The sequence below is a fragment of the Protopterus annectens genome, chromosome 17.part0 (genome assembly GCF_019279795.1).
Source record: "Protopterus annectens isolate FY-2018-M chromosome 17.part0, PAN1.0, whole genome shotgun sequence".
Taxonomy (NCBI): domain Eukaryota; kingdom Metazoa; phylum Chordata; order Ceratodontiformes; family Protopteridae; genus Protopterus; species Protopterus annectens.
The window spans coordinates 530,625,453-530,650,282 of record NC_056751.1 but is presented as its reverse complement, the minus strand read 5'-3'; the positions used below and the strand labels follow the sequence as shown (position 1 = coordinate 530,650,282).

Sequence of the window (24,830 nt, the reverse complement as noted above, 5' to 3'; positions counted from 1 at the left end):
TAGTAATACCTTTGTTCAATTATACTTTTTTTTGTTATGAATACTAAGTAACCTGCATAATATAACATTGTGACAATCTTATTCCATTATTATCCTTCCATCTTGCTTCCACTAGACCATTTTCACAGGTTTTATGACCTCATTCATCAGCATCTGAAGAAGCCACATACTCATTGGACACCCATGTTTTATCACCTTTCTATCTTGATCTTTTTTTCTAATTATTCATTTACTATCATGGGCACACAAAATACTTTACAGGCTTACTTAATAACTGTTAACATTTTCTTTCTTTTACCATATTCTCTCAAAATATTACATATTTCATTATGATTTATATAATCAAAGGCTTCTGCCACATCACAGTCCTCTTTTCCTTCTTCATCTTTCTCATATTTTCTACTATCTCTTTTATTTCAAGTATTTCACTTACATATTCTTTACTCCGTATATGCCCTCAGTTGTTATTATCGAAAACCTACATCTTTCTTTCCTGAATAATTTTCATTAAAAACATAATCTGTATTCCACAGTGTTATTGGCTTCCATTTTTTTTTAATTTCATCAGTTTCTCCATTTTTCGATACATTCTTTATCATACCTTTACAATTTTTCAATCTTTTATTCCTTCTTTCATACATACATTTATTACTTTAAAAAATCCCTCCTTTTCTGACTCAGTCATTTCCTTAAAAAAAAAAAAAAAAAAAACATACCCTAAACCATCTGGTCCAAGTACAGATTATTACTTTCTCTGATTTCTCACTTGCTTTAACTCCTTTCTTAAAATTTATTTTTTTCTCCCCCCCCCTTTTTTTTTGCTTTCCATATACATACTGATTGCAGGATAATACTTCTCATACATCTGTCTTACATATTCCTCCTCAAAATGAGTAATCTCATCCTGTTTATATTTTAATTCTGCATTTTTTTTCAGAAGTTCCATTTTCTTTTCATTATATTTTATTTCTTTACCTAAAAAGTGACACTTTTGTCTTTATTGTATTCAAATGATTTGTCTGTTCTCTTTCTCATAATTCCTTTCTTCCTTCCTCCAAAAATATCTCACATTTTTCTTTTTTCCTCTCAATTCAATGTCTGAATGTAAATTAACCACCAATATATTAAATTCATATAAGATGGTTTTATTGTAAGGTACTTCTTCCACAATTTCTTTATTTCTTTTTGCAAATACTCCTAATTTAATATATTAGCCATTTACCTTTAATCCATGTTCTTCTTTTATTATTTCTTCATTTTCCCTGAAGGAAGAGACTGTTTATAATTGCTCCATAGTCAGAAAAAAATGCTTCTTTTAGTTACTCCATCAATCCACTGTCCATAATACATAATCTGTTTCCATCTTTACATTCCATCTTTTAAATGTAAATTATGTTTTTTTCCTAACAATAATCTACAATCTTCATTGTTTCTTTTATTATTTTAATATCTTGTATCATTTTGCTTTTTCCCTTAAATTACAATTAAAATCACCTAATCTAATTAAACATAAGTTATCAGATTTGATTTTTTTATCTCCCTAAACATCTTTTATTTCTTCCCCCACATTTGTATATGCATATAGCGTAATTATTCTAACTAGCTTCATTTTTATTCTAAAATCAGACACTAACACTCTACCTGCCAACACTACTATCACATTCATGATTTTTACTTCACTTTTATCAAACATCACAATCTCAGAACATACATACATCTTCCCTATTGCCCACACTACCCTTTTCCCCCACACAAATTCAGACATTTGCCTTTTACTTGTCTCAGTTCACCGTATTTCCTGTAAACAGATTCCATCTGCATCAATCCCTTTACACCATTCAAACACAACCATTCTTCTCACACCATTCTTTATGTTGTTTGTGTTTAAAAAAAAAATCACAATATTTTCCTTTTTTTGCATATTTATTTATGTATTTAACATTTGTTTACTGGGAAAGTCCGATTTGAAAGTAAGCCACTTTTCAGTGGAGGCTCAGAGACAAATGCTCCAGATTCATGTCTTTGAATTGTGAGAGAAAACCAGAGCACCCAGAGGAAACCCACATAAATGTAGGGAGGACATGCAGACTCTACACAGAAGGCACCCCAGCCAAGAATCGAACCAGAGAACCTCTTGCTGTGAGGCAACAATGCTACCACTGCAGCACTGCACCATACATATTGCCTATCTTTTGTACTCCTTTTTTTCTACTCACCCTAGCCCTATACTTATTTTGTCACTTAAATTATTGACTTCCCACTAACCTCCCTTCTTTCTTCTCCTCTGTGTCAAGTACATCATTTTTTTTGCTATCAACCCCCTTAAATTTCTTCTTTCCTTACATTTTCTCCTGTAATTATTTTAATTCACTTCTTGTTGTGTCTGTTTTTACCGTATTGTCTCAGTTTTACCATTTTCCCTTATCCATTACCTGTTTAAGTTTGCTTCTTTATTTAACAGCGGCGCTTCATTTGTTTCCTATCATTTTTTCACTATCCCCACCTTCATCTATAATTAAAGGGCAAATTCTCCACATTATGCACACCCTCAATTCTTACAGTTCTGTATAAGATGTGACAAATCAAAAAAAAACAAAAAAAACAAAACATGCTATGGGATGTCCCCATTTCTTTATATTTCTCCTTTTCTCACTCACCTCTGTCACATTGGATACATGCTGCAGTTTGCCTCTTCTACATTCCTAGTTACCCGTACCACCCAAGCACCCATTCACAATTTTTTTTAATTTGGCACTTTTTTACGTCATGCACTTTTTTGACATACTTTTGCGAAATATGTTCTCAGTTTATTTTCATCTCTAACAAAAGTTTTAAAGGTGTTAACATTTTTTTTTCTTTTTACTTGCATATTTAAATTCTGGTAAATATACTCATTCCATGGAATTACAGAACATTTTTTGGCATTCATTTATAAACTGTTCTGCAAAAAAAAAAAAAAAAACTTTCCAAAGTCACTTCACAAAATGATGCAGAAGACTTTGCAGAAGTAAAATAACTTGTTCTTCCACTTTCTTCTGTTATGGGTCTGGCAATTGAACACTTTTCTTGCAAGCAGCAGAAGACAAATAAATGAGCAAGAGAGTTCAATCACTTTCTGTGGAGTTTTTCTCAGAAAGATATTAAAATTAACTGAGGGGAAACAAATAAGCTTGAAATGCCTCAATAACACTTCTCATTAGTGAATGGGAAAGCTCTAAGCAAAGCAACATTTCCTGGATAGAAAACTGTAGCGTAACAGAGCTGATTACTGTTGTGCCTAATATAGTCTTTGGGTGAGGGCTGGCAGTATAATTACATTTTGTCAGCAGTCATTAGGTTCAAGGATTTAATATAACAGCCTCTAGCCACTGGATTTGGCAGCCAGTTCCAGAAAATAATATGAACTCAACAAAAAGGCTCTTTCCACCAACGCAGGTATAGACATAAAGGTGTTGTGCCCATCTGTCTCCACAGTAGGCCACCAATCCAGTTAGGATGCCTTGGGGCAAGCAATTCACACCAAAGAACGAACAGCTCTTCCTTTTCCCCATTCTACTCTAGAAGAATATGATTGCTTGTCCTCTCATGCCCACTCTTTCATTGTTCACTTCTCCTGACAAAAGTGTATCCTGTTCTTCCAAATTCTCCAGATTGCTCCAAAGGGTTCTCAGTGAAACCCTGTATAGCAAGTGCGGACTAAAGTGCAAGCTATTCCAAAGTCCTATCATCTGGGAAAAGTAAAAAAATTAATCAGCAATTCAAGCCCTTGTTTGCTAAAGCTGTTCTATTCCCTTTTAGTTTCACCAGCAAGGCACTCCCCAGTAGCACCATTACACTATGTGTGTATATATATATATATATATATATATATATATATATATATATATATATATATATATATATGTGTATGTATGGTTTCACTTTGTAATCTCGAAATGCTGAAATCTTGAATTTCAGCATTTCGAGACTATAAAGCCGAATTTCAAAATGTGGAAAGTGCATAATTGTGAATTTGAATATCTCAGATTCATGGTTATGGCTTTACGTTATGTGACCTGTGGTGTTTATGTTGGATGTAGTTTGATGTGGTGTATGGATTTATGTGGAGTGTAAGGTAAGTGACTGTTTTTTAAGGGTTTTGGGTGGCAGTGTGCGTGTGTGTGTTAGATTGTTTTTAAGTTGTATGTGTGGGTTAGGGTAGGTAGGTTAATGTATGAGTGCGTAATTGTTGGTGTTTGTGTATGTGTGATGTGTGTGTGTGTGTGTGTGTGTGTGTGTGTGTGTGTGAGTGAGTGTGTGTGCGAGCGAGGGACGGTGGAATGTCTGGGTGTGAGTGTTCTGTCTGTTACTGTTTGTGCCATCTCGGAGTAAGTATATATAAGTAGGGGGTGTGGGGGTGCAGGGAGGCTTGCCCCCCTGCTTTTGTGTAGTCTAGGTATTTACGTGTTTGGTGGGTTTTTTTGTGCTTATTTGTTTTGTGGTGTGCTTATTGTGGTTTGTGTGTAGTGTGGTGTATGCTGTGTGGTCGAGTTTATGGCTTTGGGTTTGTGAAGTTTTGGTTTTGTACGGTTTCGGCTTTATGGTCCCGAAATGCTGAAATTCGAGATTTCAGCATTTCGAGATTATGAAATGAAACCACATGTATATATATATATATATATATATATATATATATATATATATATATATATATATAGACACACACACACACACACACATGCAGATATAATACGTGTGTATGTGTCTATGACATTTCATCAAACAAGCAAATGTTGGAATCATAAAACATCACTCCCCAAAAGAATGAACCTCACCTGATCAAAAACACATGTAAAAAACATTAAAACATGTTTAATACTGGGGGGGGGGGCAAGACACCCTACCTCACCTACATGAGGGGCTGTATCCCTCAACTCCTGCTATTTATGTATATGAACTCTTGAGATCACACCACAGTGGGGAAACTTAGGGAATATTCTCCCTCCCTGCTGTATCATGACCTTCCTTAAATAGATTCCAGCATTCTTCAAACTTATAAAAGGTTTTAATCTTATAACTAGCAACTTCTTTAGGACAGCAAAATAACAAAAAGTTCTTCAGTCTCTTATACTAGTTCTGCTCTATTACCAAAGTGACTTCAAGCAGCATACTTCTGTCTGGTTCTTACTAGAAAATCTGTTGACTATTTCAAGTTCTTCCACCTTGTCACTTCCTTGTTGTAGCTTCCCAGAACTGCTGTTCAAGACACAGACTATCTCTTCATCAAGAGACAAACTTCTGATTACCAAGACCACAGTCCTCTTTTTATACACCACACAATAGAATGATTACTTGTTAACAGCACTCACTGAAACCTTTGTAACTAATACAATACAACTAATACCACACCTGAAGTCAATGCCTCATTGGTCCGATCCGACCATATGCTAATTACCCTAGATATCCACATCCTGCCCCCACCCCCCATTAAGGAAACCATGGTAAAAAATTTCTCCAAAGCCAACTTCATGCTTCTTAAGACAGATGTGGTGAACTTCATGACATCCAAGCAGATGGACAATACAGTTACGACTACTGAATCCTACACAATTGCACTTTATAAGCACTTACATGAGTGCATGGATCGTGCTATCCCAAACAAAGAAAGGAAGCCAATCTGGTGGTCCCCTGCCATAAACAAACTGTACAACAGAAGGAAGAAACTGTTGCAAAAGAGAGTAAAATCCCATGAGTGGAGGAGCTCCCTGGTCAGCCTCAGTAAGAAACTGCGATCCCTGATAAAATCCTCCAAAGCTAGTTACGAAAACAAATCGCCACTGATTCTAAAGGCAACCACAAAGCATTCTATAGCTATGTCAAGAATCTCAATGGCAACACCCAGATATGCTCTGAGTTACAGCACAATGGCACTAAATATACAGACCCAACTGATACTGCCAACATCCTGGCAGATAAGTTCAGTGCTAACTTTACCCCCCTCTCACCCCCTAAAGAGCCCATCTCTATACCGGAAGAGTGCAAAGTTCCTGTAATCACGGCTGCACAGGTAAAAACCACACTCTCCAAAGCCAAGAACACAGCATCCATGGGACCAGACAACATCCCAGGCTGTGTTCTACATGAACTACAGAACGAATTGGCACCCCACCTAAATACCATGTACAATCATATCCACACCTCAGGCTTTGTGCCTGCTGAATGGTGCACAGCAACAGTTATCCCACTCCACAACGGGGGAGCCACCACGGACCCCGGGAACTACCACCCCATTAGCCTGACAAGCCTGGTCTGCAAGGCCATGGAACGTATCATCATGGAAGTTATAAACAAAGACATTGGTAATCTCAAAACTCTGGACCCCACCCAGTTCGGGTTTTTAAAAGGCAGATCATGTCTCCTAAACCTGATAGACTTCTTTGAAGCAGTCACCAAAGCCATAGACAAGGGTAAGGTGGTTCACACAGCCTGTCTAGATCTTGCCATGGCTTTCGACACTGTCCCCCACTCTGGAATTATAGATAAACTCACTAAACTATGTATAAATCCCTATGTCACAAGATGGTTTGCCAACTGGCTCACTGACAGAACCCACACTGTGAAAGTGGCAGACTCCAAATCTGACTTCAGACCAGTGACAAGTGGAGTACCACAGGGTTCAGTCCTGGGTCCTCTCCTGTTTGATCTCTACTTCTCTGAAGTACAGGCTAACACAGAAGGTCTTTGGCTAATGAAGTTCGCAGATGACTGCAAACTAGGAGCCATAATCGAAACTCCTAACAATGTGGACATCCTACAAAAGGGCCTCACTAAGACAGATGCCTGGTGTCAAAGCCATGGCCACAAGCTCAATGCCAAAAAGTGCATTGTCATCCCCTTTGGTAAAAACTCTGTACCCATGAACTACAACATAGGTGGTAGTATACTTAGCACTGAAAGTGTGATAAGAGACCTTGGGACACAGGTGAACAGTAGTCTCTCCTTTGATAATCACATCGCCACAGTAGTCAGGAAATCCTTCTATGTGGCACACCTCATCACAAAAGGTTTCTCATCCAGAAAAAAAGAGGTCATTGTTCCCCTCTACTCATCACTCATTAAACCCAATATAGAGTACATTACCCCTTTTGGTATGTACCTCACAAGACATCTACAACAACTGGAAAGGCCGCAGAAATACCTCACAAAGAGGATTACCGGCCTCAAACAGATGCCCTACACAGACTGTCTCAAAAAACTCCAGCTTTACTCTGTCGCATATCGCCTACTCCGAGGTGATCTCTGTCTAACATACAAAGCTATGTCAAACCCAGAGCTGTTGGACGTGCTCCACTTAAAGAAATCCCAATCCCTCCGAGCTACATGCTCTAGGGACCTAAACCTTGTCACCACAATAAACAGAACATGCTGGAGGGATAGATTCCTGTCCCAGAGACTTCCCATACTCTGGAATAAACTACCTATCTATATCAAACAAAGCTCCTCATTAGCACTCTTTAAGAAAAATCTTGATGATTGGATGGGAAATAGGAAGTTCACCCTGGGGACCACCTCTGTGGCTCTGCTCGACAGTGGCACAGGAAAATAATTTTCTTGGGTGGCAAAAGCCAGGGTTCCTTTTTGGCTGGGCTGGTATAGGCTACAGGTCCAATAGCCCAGTACCCAGCTATGAACCTATGAACAAAAAAGTGTACCCGTCCATGTTAAAGGGAAACACAACATTCACAAAACAATCTTTATAATCATACCATTAAAATATGTTCACTACTTACAAAATACTTTATGTACAATTAGGTTTGCCAGCCGTCCAGAATTCTTCCGGACTGTCCAGAATTAAGGGACACTGTCCGGAAGAACAGAAAATGCCTGTGTTGTCCGGAAAAAATGGTGCACTCTCTGTGTGCACATTTTTGTTTATTTTAAAAAAATGATTTTTTTTTTTTATGGGCGTTCTTCTTTAAGAACGCCCTTTGCGTCCGGGTGCAGATGATGAAAACAGTGTCTTTGCAACTGTTTATGTCTGCTACTCTACTCACTGTCTTCCCGCGTGCAGAATTTGAATTGTAAAGAACAGAAGACCTATGCTGAAAAGCCCAGCCCCCAGGCAAAGTACGAGTCCGGACTCCAGCTGTCTGAATTTTCTCCAATTCAACACTGCGGCAGCGGCACATGTAAGTTCCATTTTATTTTTCCCCTCAGCTCAGAACATCTGGTGTTCCTGCTAGGTTTCACTAATGTGGTGACCCACAGCTTCCTCTCTCCCCACAAGACGAGTGAGACAGTCAGCATGGCCACACACACTTCTATGCTCCTCTGCCAGCTCCTACAGGTGCCCAAGTTGCCTTTATACCATCATGCTGGTCTTTCAGTCGCAGATATTAAGGTAAAATTGCTAAACCTGGCATATGACTGATAGCGTGACTGTAGATTTAAAATCATTCCTGTACTCAGAGTCATACTGTGTTGTATTTTAATGGGGCAGGGGCCGTGATTTGTCAATTCACTGTAGCCTTCTGAATAAGTGCAAGAAAACCCTTCAGACCTGATTAATTGTTTCATATTTCTGTCAAGTTCTAACTTCTAAGTGCAGGTGAAGTACTGGTTGATGTAAAGAAAAAAAAATTCTGCAGCTCTGAAGCCCCATGTGAAAAGATGTTTCTCCATGTGTCAGAAGTTTTCTGCATTCAGCTTAAAATGAATGCATGCATAGTAACTTATTACCACTCATACCTCTTGGTGTTTTTTTTTTTTTTTTTTACTAAAAATTGTGTGACACACATGGTCAAATACGTATATATACTTACAATATTTGCAAAAGTATGTTTTACATATTTCCTGAGCTAGGGTGGTGACTGAATGTATATGACAGACAAGCAAATGAGTGTTATTCTATTTTACAAGTCAGAGATGGAGGACCTCACTTTTGTGTGTCTATGTCTGCTGGGCTGCAGTCCTGAGAGTATGTCCTCCTATGATCCTGTTTTCAGTTTGCCATCCATTTTCTATTGCAATATTACCAGCAGCTTACCATTAACGTAACATAGGCAATCAATTCTTCAAAGCAGCATGCATTGATTTGTAGATGAAACAAACTGAAATATAAAATTGTTTGCTAGCAGCAACTTTTCATTAGTTGCAGATCTCTTTGTTTAATGTGGAATTTAGATGATGTTTTACTTCTGCAATCTGCAGAGATTGTGCATATTGATTGATATTGGTGGATTTTAATGACATAAGTATGAGTGTCCATTTATGGTTGAAATGTTCTGAATTGGGCAGTTTTGTCTATTGGTTCATGTGTTTTGTTTCAGTACCAGTCTTAAAGTTGTGATGGTTGCTAATTCATGTCTGCTAGCTGTTATTATGTATTAAAATTTAATACAATCAGGAAGGTGAATCAACTTTTTGCTTGGCTTTAAAAATGTGTGCTAGGGGGCTATGATTTGAAAAAACCCAAATGTAAACTTAATCCACCACTGGCCAGTCAGATGCATTTTCTTTGAATGTAGGTTTCAATACTGTTTCAGTGAATGTGAGTTTTAAAGGCAAAGAAGTATTAAAGCTATGTCTGTTTATGAGAGACTGTATTGCTTGTTTAGCAAATGGCTTTTAGTGTTTGTGCTGTAAAATTCGAAATAAAAGTTTTACATTAAATCCAAGTATCTGTAATCATTGTAGAAGTAAAGCTGAAAACAGTATGAACACAGAGTTTTGAACGGTATTTATGGCAACTGGGGAGAAATGGAGAGATAGCCAAGTAATGTGACACTGGAATGGCTGCGTGTGTGTGTGTGTGTGTGTGTCTGTGTGTGGGGTACCGCATGCGTGGGGGGGGGTGCACATGTGGGGGGTACCGCATTTTACTTTCATGTACATGTCCAGAATTTTTTACATGAAAAGTTGGCAACCCTATGTACAATTCTGTACTTAACTTTGAAACATCGTAAGGCAAGAACCTCCAAACAATACTGCTATACATAATAAATAGGTAAACTATGATCAAGACAAACATCGAAATATCACCAGATTTGACAAAAGGTTGACATAAACAACACTGAAATATCACACTAGACATGTGGCGAGGAATAACCTCAGAGAGCATGCAAATAAAAACACTAAATGGAAAGTTAAAACTAAGTTTTTACAGGGGGTCAAGCTCCAATTCACTCCCTACACCCCTATTAATTATATATACTAACTCCAAGATCACACAATACTGGGGAAAGGACATGTTCCCCAACACCATTAATAATCAATCTCACACACTAGTTGACCATCTTTTTAGTCGATCAAATTATGTTTACTAAACAGATGACAGCTTTAAAAACACTCAGCTAAAATACTCTGTGTGTGTGTGTGTGTGTGTGTGTGTGTGTGTGTGTGTGTGTGTATCTATACAGTATATATATATATTTGTGTGTGTGATATAATATAGCCAATCAGCTATTATGTTTTTTAAAGGGTGGAATGATAAACACAGTGATAAACAAGCAAACACCCCACAGACATTGACTAGAAGTCAGGATTGAGTTATAGACCCTGAAACTCAAACTCTAAAATCTTACTACTGACCCATTATGCTGATTTAATCTATTTAACAGTTGTTTTTTTAGCTTGTTTGTATGCTATTCTTGTTTCTTCCTCATCCTGACAGATCATCAGTTAGTATGTAATACCGACAAAAAATATCATTTGGCATTCGTAAGTGTACTTCAGATGTAAGCAATGGATAATGTGTATGTGTGTAGGTTAGATTCTGTACACTTTGTTTCCAAATTATTCTGATTAACTCTTACAGGATATTGTACTCTACACCAATACCCAATTTAAATGTCTCAGTTTGTCCTCGATATTCGATATTATGCTGCAGGCGGTGGAGTTGCATACCTGGGTTCCTCAGACTTCATAGGAGAGACTCACTATGGCCACACACACATCTTTGTCAGCCTGACATCCATTCCCACTGAAGTGTTTCCACAGTGGCACTGCTAGATATCTGCCTTAGCCCTTGCAGGTGTGACTTGGGCAGAGCTGGAACCCCCCCTCCCACCAGGACATCAGAAGCTCTGTCACACCCATCTTGGATTATCACTGAAGCAGTATTACTGCTGTTACAGGTAGACATCCTGCCTCAGTGTCTTTGAACTGACCAAAAGTAGAACATACTTCTGTATGACTATCTCAGAAGGAAGTTTTTACTGCTGTAGTAGCATGTTTTTAATTTAACACTCTTTAATGATTAAATTTCAATACAAGTTTTTCCTACAGTAAAGTATAATGACTATGAAAGTATAATTTAATAGTTTTTTATGTTTTATCTTCATAAATAGTAATGTAATACTCTTCTAAATGTGCGAAGAGAAAGCATAATGCAATGTGCCTTTCAGTTGCCTCACTTTGTCACAGTGTGAAATTGCTGACTGCATGATACATTATGCTCCTAGATAGATGAGGTTCACTGTTTAGTGTTTCAATTTTGCCTCATTTCATTGGCATTATTAGAACTGAGGATGAGAAATACTTTGTCCAGGGATAATGTGTCCTTATAAATCCTCTAGCCAGTTATCACCATGGAGATGGTGTCTTGTTTTTCCCTCCTTTCTTCCTGTATTTGTATTTCTTTTGCTGTTTTCATGAAGATAGTGTCCTTTGTTCTGTACTTGCATACTGATAATTGACTACACATATCTTATACTAGGTTTGCGGTATCACCTGTTCCCATTATTTTTCCAAATTAGACTTATTACCAACGTAGCCTCATTGCAGGAGCTATTTTCAGGCAAAGACCACTCAGGAGAATTCAGCAATTCAGAAAATGAAAAGGAACAGATTTAAAGAGGCGTTCAGGCCATGGACCATAATTATATTCATCTTGATACAGTTTAGTTTATCAATCTTTTATGAGCTGACACCCCCCCACATATATATATATATATATATATATATATATATATATATATATATATATATATCTTTGAAAATTACACCAGAGGTTCCTCACACACACACAGTTATGTCGATAATGTTGAAGTCGATATTACCCAGCTTATCTTGATGTCTGGAGATGTCCTACACATCACCAGCTAATTATATATTCCAGCTCCAAGATCGCACTACAGTGAGGAAAATGGTAATTTTCCTGATCCCCATGGTAGTGTGATCCAATCATAAACAGCAACACTCAAAACTATGAATGCAAGCTGTGTGTCAACGGTCTGGAGGCGACGATTTTCAAATTTTGCACCTGTACCCGCAACCATCTGAAGGCAGCAGTTATTAGCCAAGCTAAAAAGAACAAGTGAGTCAGACTACAGGATAACTAGCTCCTGAAAGATGCAAGATGTTTTTAATCTGACACATTTTGTGACATGACTCCACAGGCTGTTGATACAGCTTTGATTTCTGAGGTTGTGAAAAATACCTCAGGGAATAGCAAGTCATCTTCTAGATAGCATGATGAATTTTTGGGTGAACTAGGTTGTGACGGGTTAATTAATGTGTCTGTTATGCTTAACACAGAGGATTATCAGCAGGTCGCCAAGCATAACTGGTTTATTATGCATTCAAGACATGAATCTTGGCATCTATGTTGAGAACACAATAAAGGCTATAATCAGAGACCAAATCATAATCAGTGTTTTTCCAGGTTTTAAATAAAAAAACACTAAGCAAATGTTCTCAGAAGGACAGTGTAAGAGGTTCTGTTATATTAAAAAAGTTAGGGACACACTACCAGCACAGACAGCAAGCAGAAAAAAAATCTGTTTTTAATGTGTAACTGTCATTTGCTAGTCAATGCTGTCTAGCATGATACGTGATCTTAACAAGTGAAGTAGAGGGTGCTTAACACTTGTTAATATTGGGTCTCATGCTATAGAAGTGCTTAACTGATTTGTCTTTTTCCAGATCTTCTTCTTCTTCTTCTTTCGGCTTTTCCCGGTTAGGTGTCGCTACAGCAGATCACATGTCCGCTCATGATTGGTAGTGGAGTTTTACGGTGTTGAGTTGCCAGCCCGGCGCCCAACCTTCCACAGAAGGCACATACACACACGCACTCATGCCTAGGGCCAATTTAAAGTGTCCAATCCACCTACAGCATGTCTTTGGGATGTGGGAGGAAACTGGGGCACCCGGAGGAAACCCACGCACAGAAGGCACCCCAGCCGAGGGTCGAACTGGAGAACCTCTTGCTGTGAGGTGACAACGCTAACTGCTGCACCACCGTGGCCACCCTTGTCTTTTTCCAAATATTGCAGCATAATCACTTACCTCCATACACTACATTTCTCCTGCTGTGTAAACTATATTGTGGTGTACCTTCTTAATTTCTATGTGTATGAGAAAAGGTTAATTAGTCTAGATAATGTGACTATACATTAAGGTGTACTTTTCAAAATTTTAAATATTTTTCTTTTTTCTTGTCTTACAGCTATTTGGAATGATATTATCGATGTTTCTGTGTAGAAACCTGGACCAGAATTATGACAAACTTTCCAGATATCGTTAAACCAGCCCTGAGAAAGGCAGACAAATGTGTGACTGAAGACCGACCAATTTTTTCTTTTCACATTTCTGCTTTGAAGGGAACTGTTTCTTTAGGCATTTCTGACCAATAAAAGATGAGTTATTAGCAGCTGTTCTGTAACCCAGGACCAAACAATTTAGAAATTTGATACTGTTGGCACATTGTTTTGATATGCAGGCCTACTGTCAACCATCGTTAGTACTTGTACAATTGATGATTTTGTGTTTTAAGGCTGTATGTTTGACTCCCAACATAAACAGTTCATCGGACTTACTTACACCAAGCTGCACTGTATTTTTATAGGTGCATGACTAAATGTAGGTTTCTATCACATCTAAATGGTGCAGCAGTTTTCCATGTTGCCAGTTAGATAATGACCATATCTAGAAGAGATTAAAACCAACGCAATATATTCCTTGTGTGGTGTTTGAAATTAGTAAATAGTGCCAGCATGACCAAGGAATGAGTTACAGATGCAGCCTTTTCCAATGTGCGCTAACTTATATGGCCAATGTTTTAAATTCAGCTTTGTTAATCTGTAGCTTCAGGTTTGCTCAAAGATGGTATACATAACAGCAGTTAAACAAGCTGGTGGGATTTATGTAATCGATACTGTAATAGATACATTTTACAATGACCTTCTTTGTGGGTTCAGTTTTGCCTTCTTGGAATTGTTTGTATAGAAAGCAGACATGTAAAATATTTTTATATGTTTTAAAAGTGTATATTGTTATAAATGTGTGTCCATTCAGACTTCTGAATGTTGACGATGCTTCTTTCTGAGAACAGTTTTGTAAATTGCACAAGAAATAATAATATGTGGAGTAGTGCGCACGTTTCTGCCTAGCTAAACTTTACTGCTGTGCTGCTACAAGTGTTTTGTGTAGTGCCACGGCCACGTAACCACTGAAGTTAGAACCTTCCAGCATATAGATTGGTCAGAGACTAAAAATTCCAGTTTTCAAAGTGCTGTTTCTAGAAATGTACACAGCGGATATCATTTTACAATTGACTGCTGCTGACTTGGAGCATATCTTAATGCCACAATCTGGAGAATGGACTGCTGTCTTTTCATCCACTTCTGTCCCAAAGACCACAGAAGTTCTACACTGAAGATAAAACATGAAATAATTATCCTGTCCTAATGTCTTAGTAAGTAAACTATACTCATTTCCTTCCCATCTTCCATTTTGGAAATGAAACGCTGTTGTTAAACCAGCAGCTACCGGTGGTGAATTTCTTGTAAGAGCAGTGAAATCTGACAGTGCATGCCTTCCTGGACCACAGAACTGTATTTTGTGAATCTGAGTACTACAATACAAATCCTGACAATTTAGTATTTACCGGTCATTTATATATTAGTGCACAGTATGTTGACTGCTGCTGGACTTATAAAAGTAGGAAGAGCAACACTTCACAAATAAGGATAATCTGTGTGTCAGACAAGTGGAGCTGTAATTTGTTTTGCATTTTAAGGCATGCACAGCTCAATAAAAATGTGAAGTGATCTGCCCCCGTATACCATTTATCCATCTATAGCAATCAGCAATTATTTGACAAACACAGGAAGCCACCAGAGGAACAATCTGGCAGCCAGAGCAAAGAAGCAGGAATTATGCTTTATCACGCTGTGGCCTTTTCACAGGGAAACAGAAGGGTCATGGCTCCCATTGTTAAATTTTTGCTTTGTTCATCTGCAGGACTGCAACAGAGCCTTTTACTCTGTCACTCATGTTTTCTTTTTTTTACTTTGTTTATTACTGTAGTTTTGCTATTGTGCCAGTAATTGTTTGTGTATAAAGAATAAAATGTTCACTGCCAGATGCCTTGCCTTCTTTTTTTCTAATTCACGTAATATAAGCTGGCAGCAGATGTGGTGCGCACAAAGCAGTGTGTTACAAGATCTTGGAGATGAAAAGGGAAAGTAGTCTTGTTTAGGAAAAGGAAAATTGCATTTGTTCCGAAAGCCAGGGAAGGTGGAGAGTGACCGTGTTCTGATAGAATAGTGTGTGTTATTTGACAGTACCATTAAAGAATGTGCATTGAGGTAATGCAGTAAAGACCTATGTAACAAGCACCAGATAGGAACTTCTTCCAAGCAATGATTTGTTTTGCAGCACACATTAGACTATACAGTAAAGTTTACATCTCTTTATTTATTATTTGTTTGTTGTTTTTTTTCCATGGGTTAAATAATCCTGCTATTCTAGTACTTTAAAGGAAGGTGTCACAAAGCTGATTATTCCTTAATGTGCTAGTCCTCAGTTGCTCCTTTTCTTTGAATGTGCAATGCCAGAAAATAATTTTGATTTTGATTTTCTCATATGGAACATTTTGACACTACAGTGGCAATATACTCAGCCCATTATGTCTGTTTTTTGGGGTTCTTTATTAGATGGTCTCCAGCCTTGTCAGTTGATTACCACAGTGTTACATTTACCATTAGGACCATTCTAATGAGGGCTCTGCATTCAGATAATTAGCACATTCTGGCATCTGCAGTCAGTTCAGTTCACTTATCCTAGTTACAGCTGTCTTCTGAGATGTTTCCTTATGAGGAATGCTAAGGCTGTGTTCATTAGTGAACTCAAGTAGTGGTAAAGTTCTTGTAGTAGAAGCTAGTGCTAGCTTGGCATCTTTGTGCCTCCGCATTTGAAATAGATTTATTAAACAGTGCCATCTTGTGTTAAAAGTTCTGAATTACACCTTTAAGTAGCAAGATTTTCATTCCTAACTACAGTTGGCTGTGGTGGTGATGGAGACAGAACCCATCTTCTTCTTATTTCGGCTTTTCCTAGTTAGGGGTCACCACAGCGGATCACCAGTCTGCTCATGATTGGCAGTGGAGTTTTACGGTGTCGAGTTGCCAGCCCAGCGCTCAACCTTCCACAGAAGGCACACACATGCACACACGGTCCAATCCACCTACAGCATGGGGACAGAACTCATAAACATCTTAAAACCTGTGCATTCTCCATGTTGATGGAGATTCACTTTCTCTAGTTCAATTTCTGCAAATGCCTTTACACTGATATATATCTAATCCGTGCCAAAAATGTTCACTTCAGGATATACGGTGGTAGAAAGGGTTAAGGAGCTTTATGTTGCATCTTTGCACCGATCAGTGGCACGTGAAGAGTGTAGAAGCATGGAAATAAAACTCATTAGATTAATTTCTTTTCCATGGGAAGTGGTGTAGGTGCATCCATTCATCCATCCACCCACAACCCCTTTTTCCCATTTTTGCACATGAGGTCAGGGTGTCATTTCAACAGTGACAATCTTCTAGAGCCAAGGTTTACACCATCGGGTGGTTAGCCCTGCCATGGTAGTTCATCTGTACCACACAATCGTACATGCACTCACATCTAGGGCCAATTTATAGTGTCCAGTGTACCTGCTCTATGTCTTGCCAGCATGCATATCACTACCTGTAGGTTTGCTGACAGACATCAGGTATAGGATATCAGAGCTGTCAGTGGCATAGCACACAGGATGTAGCTGCCTCCAGCTGTGCTCTTGCTGCAAATTGTGCTAGATAGGAGAAAAACGAGAAGATGGCACAAGGATAAAAGCAGGTAGGACTGCTAACCTGTAGTATTGCTCAAGACATCCCTCAGGATTTAGGTGTTTGTCATCTTCACTGGCAGAAGAATCACTTGAAAAAGAATAAAGTCTAAGGCTACCCACATAGGTATAATCTAGAGAACTGTGTTTGTTTGCTCTTTCAGAGAAAAGAAGTATGTGTTTTTCATTGGGTGAGATCACACAGGATGGTTGGCATGCTACTGACGATAATGTATGAAGTTGGTACAGTATAGAATGGTACAACAATGCTACTCTGGCTTTTGCATGAGGCTAACAATTTGCTACAGCCTGTTGCTGTGTCCTCTGTACTGTGACATTAATCCACATTGGAGTGAACACCTATACCTATGCAACTTGGCTTGTCAATTCATAAGGTATTCAGTCAGTTGTGTTTGGGGTGGTTAGGAAAGTCATACATATTGCTCTGAAAGCACATGTGTGTGTGAGAACACACAGATGCACACACTTCAGTGAACATTCTTTCATAGGACAAGGTCAGCGGCTTATGAGGTTACATTATTTCTGTACACTGCTTCTACTTTTGATGCAGCTTAATAATAGTTAATTCCATAAATCAAAAATACCAGTGTCATTCTTCATAAGGAAAATAAAGGCTGACTGGTCATATAATATTGTAAATTTCAAGCACAATATTACAGACATGTTTAGGGTGTTTGAAAGAAGGCATTAACTTTGTATCTTAGGGCATACAACATGACAGAATAACAGTATGGATGCAATTAGAGCTTGCCAAGGCTGCATGCTCCCAAGGAATAATGGGGTTAACTAATTTTTAGTAAATGGGCATGCTAACCCTCTCTGCCATCCCCATCAGTTACCCAAGTCACTACTCACTTTCACATCACCTGGGCTATAGTCCAGGCAACTTTCTCCTGCAGCATCTACAGACCAGCGTACAGTACTGAGTTACTAAGCCCGCCAATTGACTGAAGTTCACTGTGGCAGTTCACTAACAGTTTGCCAAATTTCCTAGCCTTCATCATGTTTCTCTGAAGCAGAATTTCCCATTGTTTTTTACTGAGCAACTAGCTAGTATTGTACTGTAGTGAAAGGAGAGGCTTAAAGCTCTTTCAAATATCTGTCATTGTCAGTAGTGTAGCAAAGGTGAGGCAAATAGGACAGCTACCATGGGCACAAAGGTGTGTTTGATTAACTCAGTTTAAAACAAGTAGAAATCTCTTCTTCTTTTTTTTTTTTTTTGAGCTGAGCTGGCATGTATCTAGCTGTACTAGTGGTAGGAAGCCAAATTGTATAAATGCACCAGTCGCTTTGCTTTAGTGAAAGGAGAGTTTCTTTTTTCTTTGGTTGAAGAGCTACATGGGGTGTGTATCTAGCTGCAGGATACCTGTTGGTACAAATATCAATCAGCTTGCTACAGTGAAAGCTGAAAAGCAGAGTTTTTTTTATTTGCATTTTGCTTGAAGAGCTGAAGGGGTGGGGGGGCTACATCAGGAACTAACACTGGATGCTAGATGAGGCAGCTAAAGCCACTACATGCAATTTAACTCATCCGTATTTGCCAGTTGCACATCAACTTTGAGGAGCATACACTGATTCTAGTTTTCAGGCCTTAGTTCAAAAATTGTTTTTTTCTTAGGAGGAAGACATGCACACATTACTTTAGTTCCTAGAGGGTACCAATGTTGACCACAATTGCTGTACCATAAACATATGCCCAAAGGAAGGTTTTTCTTTTTTTTTTTTTTTTTTTTTTTTTTTAAACTGGCCTCCATTGACTATTAGCTTTCCCACTGGGCTTTTAAAAGGTATGTTCATTCCTCTGCAGGAGCTTGACAGCTCATTTGTTCCTGGAGTAATGACTGTGTAAACTAGAAGATGGACCATCATATGCGCAGAGAGACAGCATGTTTTCTTCAGCCCTATCAATTTATACTTATGCAGGCCTTTAGCATCCAAGAGGGTGGTATACAGTGGGGTTATCAATGTACATGCATGCCTCTCTGCGCACATAGTCAAGTGGCCCCACCATCTTTTGGCTACCAGAAGCCAACAGCCATATTATTTATTAATAAAATTAATTATCCCCATATTAATAACAATAATAGTGTAAGAGAAGGATGATCCCTCTCCCCCATGTTTTAACCAATATATTGAACTGCTTTTTTTAGGACTAATTCAAAATACCTTTTACTCTATCTCCCATGTTTTAGAACTAAAATCCCAAACCCAGACCTACCAAAAATGCTTAATACAATTGAATTCTTTGCAAATTACTTCAATTATAGCTCAGTCTAGATAGATTTGTCTTATTACCTCTAAATTCCAATCATTACTGTTTTGAGATTTAAAATCAGAAATATGAGTTAATATCTAGGTATTACATTCTTTTATGATATTAATCCTCATCCTCTAATTAACATACATAAATGCTGGTCTAACATATATAATTACTTAATAAGATGGTCAAAACTGAAATTATCCCTCTACAAAATAGCTATCACCAAAATGTCCATTTTCTCTACAATCTTTTCCTGTATTAGAGCTGACATACAAATATTATTTCAAAGATTCTTTAAAAAAAGTGAATCCAAATGGGAAAAATTCATATGGGCCCTGAAAAGTGTACTAGGCCTTTAGTTCCTAAAAAAGCAAGATGGTTTGGCCCTCCCATATTTATTTTTATATTACCTAATTACCAAAAAAAATAGAATATGGTTAGCTCTAAGCTCGAATTTCTACAAGAATATGTGGCATTCTACAAATCCAGTTATGAAGCAAAAATGCAATAAATACCACCAAATGGAGCCAAGTACTTGCTTAAAGAACTACTGTCACCAATGTTGGTTTCAGTAGTCAAAAAATAAATTATCAAACCTGGGGGGGTTGGTGTCATCCAAATAAACGAAAAACAAGTTATCTTTTATATACTTGGTATGAAATGAGCTTAGAAGTAATCCAGTACAATTAGTATTCCTCCAAATGAACCAGACAATGAATGGATTTAATTTGTTGCTTTTATTAGACAGATGAGCACTATTCAGTAACTAAAACACAACATTGTGAGTCAGTATTTACATATCGTTACATCGATTTGTATAATATGTGAGGTGGGAGTGGAAGAGTACATGGTGTATTGCAATAAAGTTATTGTTGTGCTAAGAGGTACGACCTAAAACATACAGTAATAACGACCAAGCTGAGTCACTGGGACTTACAACAGAGGCCAACCAATGGGAAAGAAATCAAGTGATTTGTTAGCCCAATGGGAATATTTTGCCCTCCAATCTGTGATTGGATGATTAAAGATAATTTGCCCAATAGAAAAGTTCCATTTCTATCCTACTAAAATCTCAAGGATTACGCTAAAAACAAAAACATCTATTAATGGCAAAAGTTACAAATTAATGGGAAGGGTCTTATGCGCTTTCGCCAGAGCTTTGTCAGATCTGACTAATGTTTTCCAGGGAGTAGATTAATATTAACAAATTAACACTAATGACTTAAGAGTTAATGACTTAAAAATAATGACTTAAAAATAAATAAAGATATACTATATTATGTGACAACCAGATCAAATCTATGCATCCCTTGGATGCCTGCCTTGTCGAAAAAACTAAAAGAGAAGGAATAAGTCAAGGGGTATTGAAGAGAAAGCAGATTTAGTGTGAATAGTAACCGATTGTAATTCATAGATTGACTGGGTTAAAAGTATAATGAGGGGATGCGAGGAGTGAAACAGTTGGGAAAGAGGGTAGCCCACTGCCATACAAAAGATGAACAAACAGCAGGAGAAAGTATTGCTTGAGCAAGGGGGTCATGACTGGATAAACATGATAGCCCAACTAAATCAAGGGGAAAGAAGGGCCAGGTGCCCGCCAAAATATTGGTCTGATAACAGGATAAGGCTGAGGTGTGGGCGTAGGAGGCTACAGGGTAGCCCACTGGTCAAAACATGTAGCATAATACACTAATCTGTTAGACAGAAGTGGGAATGAGTGGTCCAGTGATGGAAAAGAGTGAAAGTGATTACATAGGCAGCGAGGGTAGTTAGGAGACCACCAAAGATGTAGGGCCCAATCATGGGTAGGAGAATGTTGGGGTGGGGGTGGTGCAGGAGACCAAGGAAACCTGCCATTGCTAATCAATGGAAAAAAGCATATGGCTAAAGGAACAGTATTGGCCAGGGAGAAGCAATGGTTGACTAATGGGGGAAAGACATGTGAAGATATTACTTGGTGGGGGTTGAAACTTAATAAAGAACCAGCAACTGGCATAATGAACAACAGACCAGTAAATTAGTAGAAAAATGAGAAGCATAATCACAATCATTAAATAGTATACAGGCCCATTTTAAAACTGCAAAGAAAAGCAGTATTGGAAATAATAGTCATGAATAAATCACTTAGAATATCATTCAATCAAAAAAAACTGTTACAGAAACAGATCGAGGTAATAATGGAACTTACCTCAGTCTGTTTCAGTAACAGTTTTTTTAATAGGATAGAAATTGAACTTTTCTATTGGGCAAACTATCTTTAATCATCTAATCACACAGGTTGGAAGGAGGAACATTCTCACTGGGCTAAAGTATTAAGCCCAACCAATCAACTCCTTTCCCATTGGCTGGCCTCTGTTGGTAAGTCCCAATCACACAGCTTGGTCAATATTACTGTGCTTTATAGGCCATAACTTTTAGCATACCAATAACTTTATTATAATACACCATGTACTCTTCCACACCCACCTCATGTATTATACAAATCGATGTAAAGATATATAAATACTGACTCTCAATGTTGTGTTTTAGTTATTGAACAGTACTCATCTGCTAATAAATGCAAAAGATTAAATCCATTTGTTGTCTGGTTCATTTGGAAGAGTATTAATTCTACCAGATTACTTCTAAGCTCGAATCATATCAACTCTAGCAAGGATAGCTTGTTTTTTCTTTATTTGGATGACATCTCTCCCCCATGGTTTGATAACTGGTATCCTGTAAGGGAAGTCATTTGGTGTAATTATTTGAAATCCTTTACCTGTAGCCCCGTCTATCTCTTTACTAAGTAAATGAACAATTAACAAGTACCAGTCTTATGTTCTCTTGCAACCTTCAGATTCAAATTGTAATCTACTTTTAGGTAATCAAATGTTAGATCTCTCTTTATTCCCCCAATTAAAACAAAATAATTTTCAAATGTATCTCTTGTAGTTCTTCATCCTCAGAACTACTCAGACAAATAATGAAATTACCTCAGGGGTGCTTCACAGTTGTGACTGAGAAAGTAAAACTGATTAACTCAAGATTTAAATATAATCAAACTAATATACTCAATACTGTTTCTTAAAATATTTTCTAATCTAAAGTGCATCAAAATAAAGCTTTATCTAAAGCTTATACATTATCATTGAAATTTAAATTACATAATATGTTTTTTTCAAAGGTTTTGTTTAATTACAGCCCATTAATCATAATTCCAAACAGATATGATCTCTCAATGCAAAACTCAGTAAAATATATTCCTTTTAAAAAAAACTATATTTCACTTACTCCATGGTCGGAAATAATGCATATCTCACCCTAATAAAAAAGAATTAATATGTTCTGCATATCCTGGGTATGCACTAACTGTGGATCAGACAATGTACATATCCTGCATATTTTCTGGGAATGTGTGTTTGTTAAAAAATATGGTTAATATTAATCTCAAAAATCACTTCAGCTCTCCCAGAAGTAAACTATATTTCATGACATCTTGCTATTGTCCTCATTATACCCTCCCCTGTTGACAAAAATAACTTGTTCATATTATTTTCATGTTTTGCACTGTTAAATATGTATATATCTCAAAACTGGCTTCATCTAAAAGTTTTGAACTGGGATAAATTTATGGAAGTAGTAATTAAATATTTATAAGCATTCACAATATTATCCAAGCAGTCTTTGAAAATATAAGTCTAGTAACTGGCATACTAAATTAAAAATCTTATTTGACTTCTCTAATATTTATAAGCATTCAAAATATTATCCAAACAGTCTTTGAAAATATAAATAAGAGTAGTAACTGACATACTACATTAAAAATCTTATTAGACTTCTCTTCCAGTCATTCAGAGCTTAAAACTTGAAAAATTACACTATTTATTGCTCAATCCTTTTACCTCACTCTCTCTTCTAAGTCTTTAACTGTGTTAAACAAACTAATTGGGTCGCTTTTATTATTTTATAATTAGTATGATTTTGTCGTGTCACTTTTTCTTGCATATTTTTAAGAAGTCTGTATTTTTAAGTATTGTTAATCCTGGTGTATATAGTGTAAACAGTTATATTGTGCATATAGTGTATGTGTTTTGTTTTTACTGATAGTCAAGATTCTAATTCTGTTGTACCTATATTTCTATATAAGTGTTGATGTTTTATGGTTATGACCTAACATTTTTAATAAATGTATTTGAAAGAAACAAGCATTACTTTGGCATTAACACAAGTCTTCACTAGTGGTTCAGTCACTGAGAGTGTTCCTAAGCATGCAGCCTTGAAACCCCCCCAAAAGAAAAGAGTGGGCTGTATCCTTTACTCCTGCCTCCGCACTCCAGTTCCTTCTGTGCCAAAGTCAGTTCTCAAACACTTGGGTCATAGTCAAAGCTCCATACCTGTGTGTCACAGAGCCAGATAGAAAGGTTAGATTTATATTATTTTATCAGTGGCATGACTTAATAGAGTGGCATATGCTGTATGCCTTCTTCATGCAACTGACTGACATGTTCAAGCTTCTAGTCTGTGAAATCTGGCATCACAGGCCATGTTTTAGTACTGGAAGCCAACAGAATAAGAAGGGAGAATGAAGTCTTTCTAGGCATATTAAAGTGGAAATGAAGCATGTGTGCAATGTATGGGCACCAGATTGTACCTTCTATATCACTGATGAATATATTTCTATAGTTTGTGAAGAATTCCAACAACTATTTCTTAGTTCCAGCCATTCCTGGAACTTCTACATCACATGCACTGACTTTGCTGGTTGCTAGATTTGGCTGAAAGTATGTATGTCTGATCTGCTCTGTGGTCTTAGTATGAAAACAATATTTGTGCATGATGGTTTAGTTTGTTTTCTCTCTAATTTAGTCACTGTATGTTATCTGCTGACACTTTGGTATTGCAATGGAAATTTGTAAGAATTATTATGCAGATTTTGACATAATAATAGGTGGCGTGGAAATATAGAAGGTAATTTAACAACACGGGCCTCAAAAGGACACCAGACAGAGAATAACAATTGTTAACAGAGCAGGACTGCTTGTGGTACTGTGGATGTTATGTAGAGATACCATCCTCCATGTTCTTTTCAATTCATCCACTGCAGACTGTTTCATTTATATGTAAAGTGAGATGACTGTTATACTGTTATATGTCAGGATGCAATGAGAAACAGAGACATCTCCTTAATGCATCCCGGTAATTACTATAAACAGTAAATTAATAACGGTTCAAAACAGGCATGAAAACATTGTTCTCCTTAAAAAACAACTTGCTTCAGATTTCAAAATACAAAAATGAGTCCCTGTGAATCAAGCAAAATATTGCTGTTTCAGATTTTTATTACTGCAAATTATTTGTAATGTTTAACATTGCATTAGGAGAATGTTAGTATTTTTCATATTCTGCAATTTATTCTTTATGATACAATGTATTATTTTTAATATTTTTTTCATTTTGTGTTGATTTTCATAGTGCTCTCAT

General features: G+C 37.3%; 1 protein-coding gene across 1 annotated transcript in view; it reads left to right on the top strand.

The window, feature by feature from the left end:
- Positions 1 to 15,345, top strand: part of LOC122791655 (leukocyte antigen CD37-like) — a 748,166-nt gene extending 732,821 nt beyond the window's left edge. The window contains exon 9 of the mRNA XM_044059471.1: positions 13,427 to 15,345. Coding sequence (XP_043915406.1) covers positions 13,427 to 13,504 — 78 coding nt within the window. The 3' untranslated portion in view covers positions 13,505 to 15,345. The remainder of the gene's footprint in view (positions 1 to 13,426) is intronic.
- The last annotated feature ends 9,485 nt before the right edge of the window (positions 15,346 to 24,830 follow it).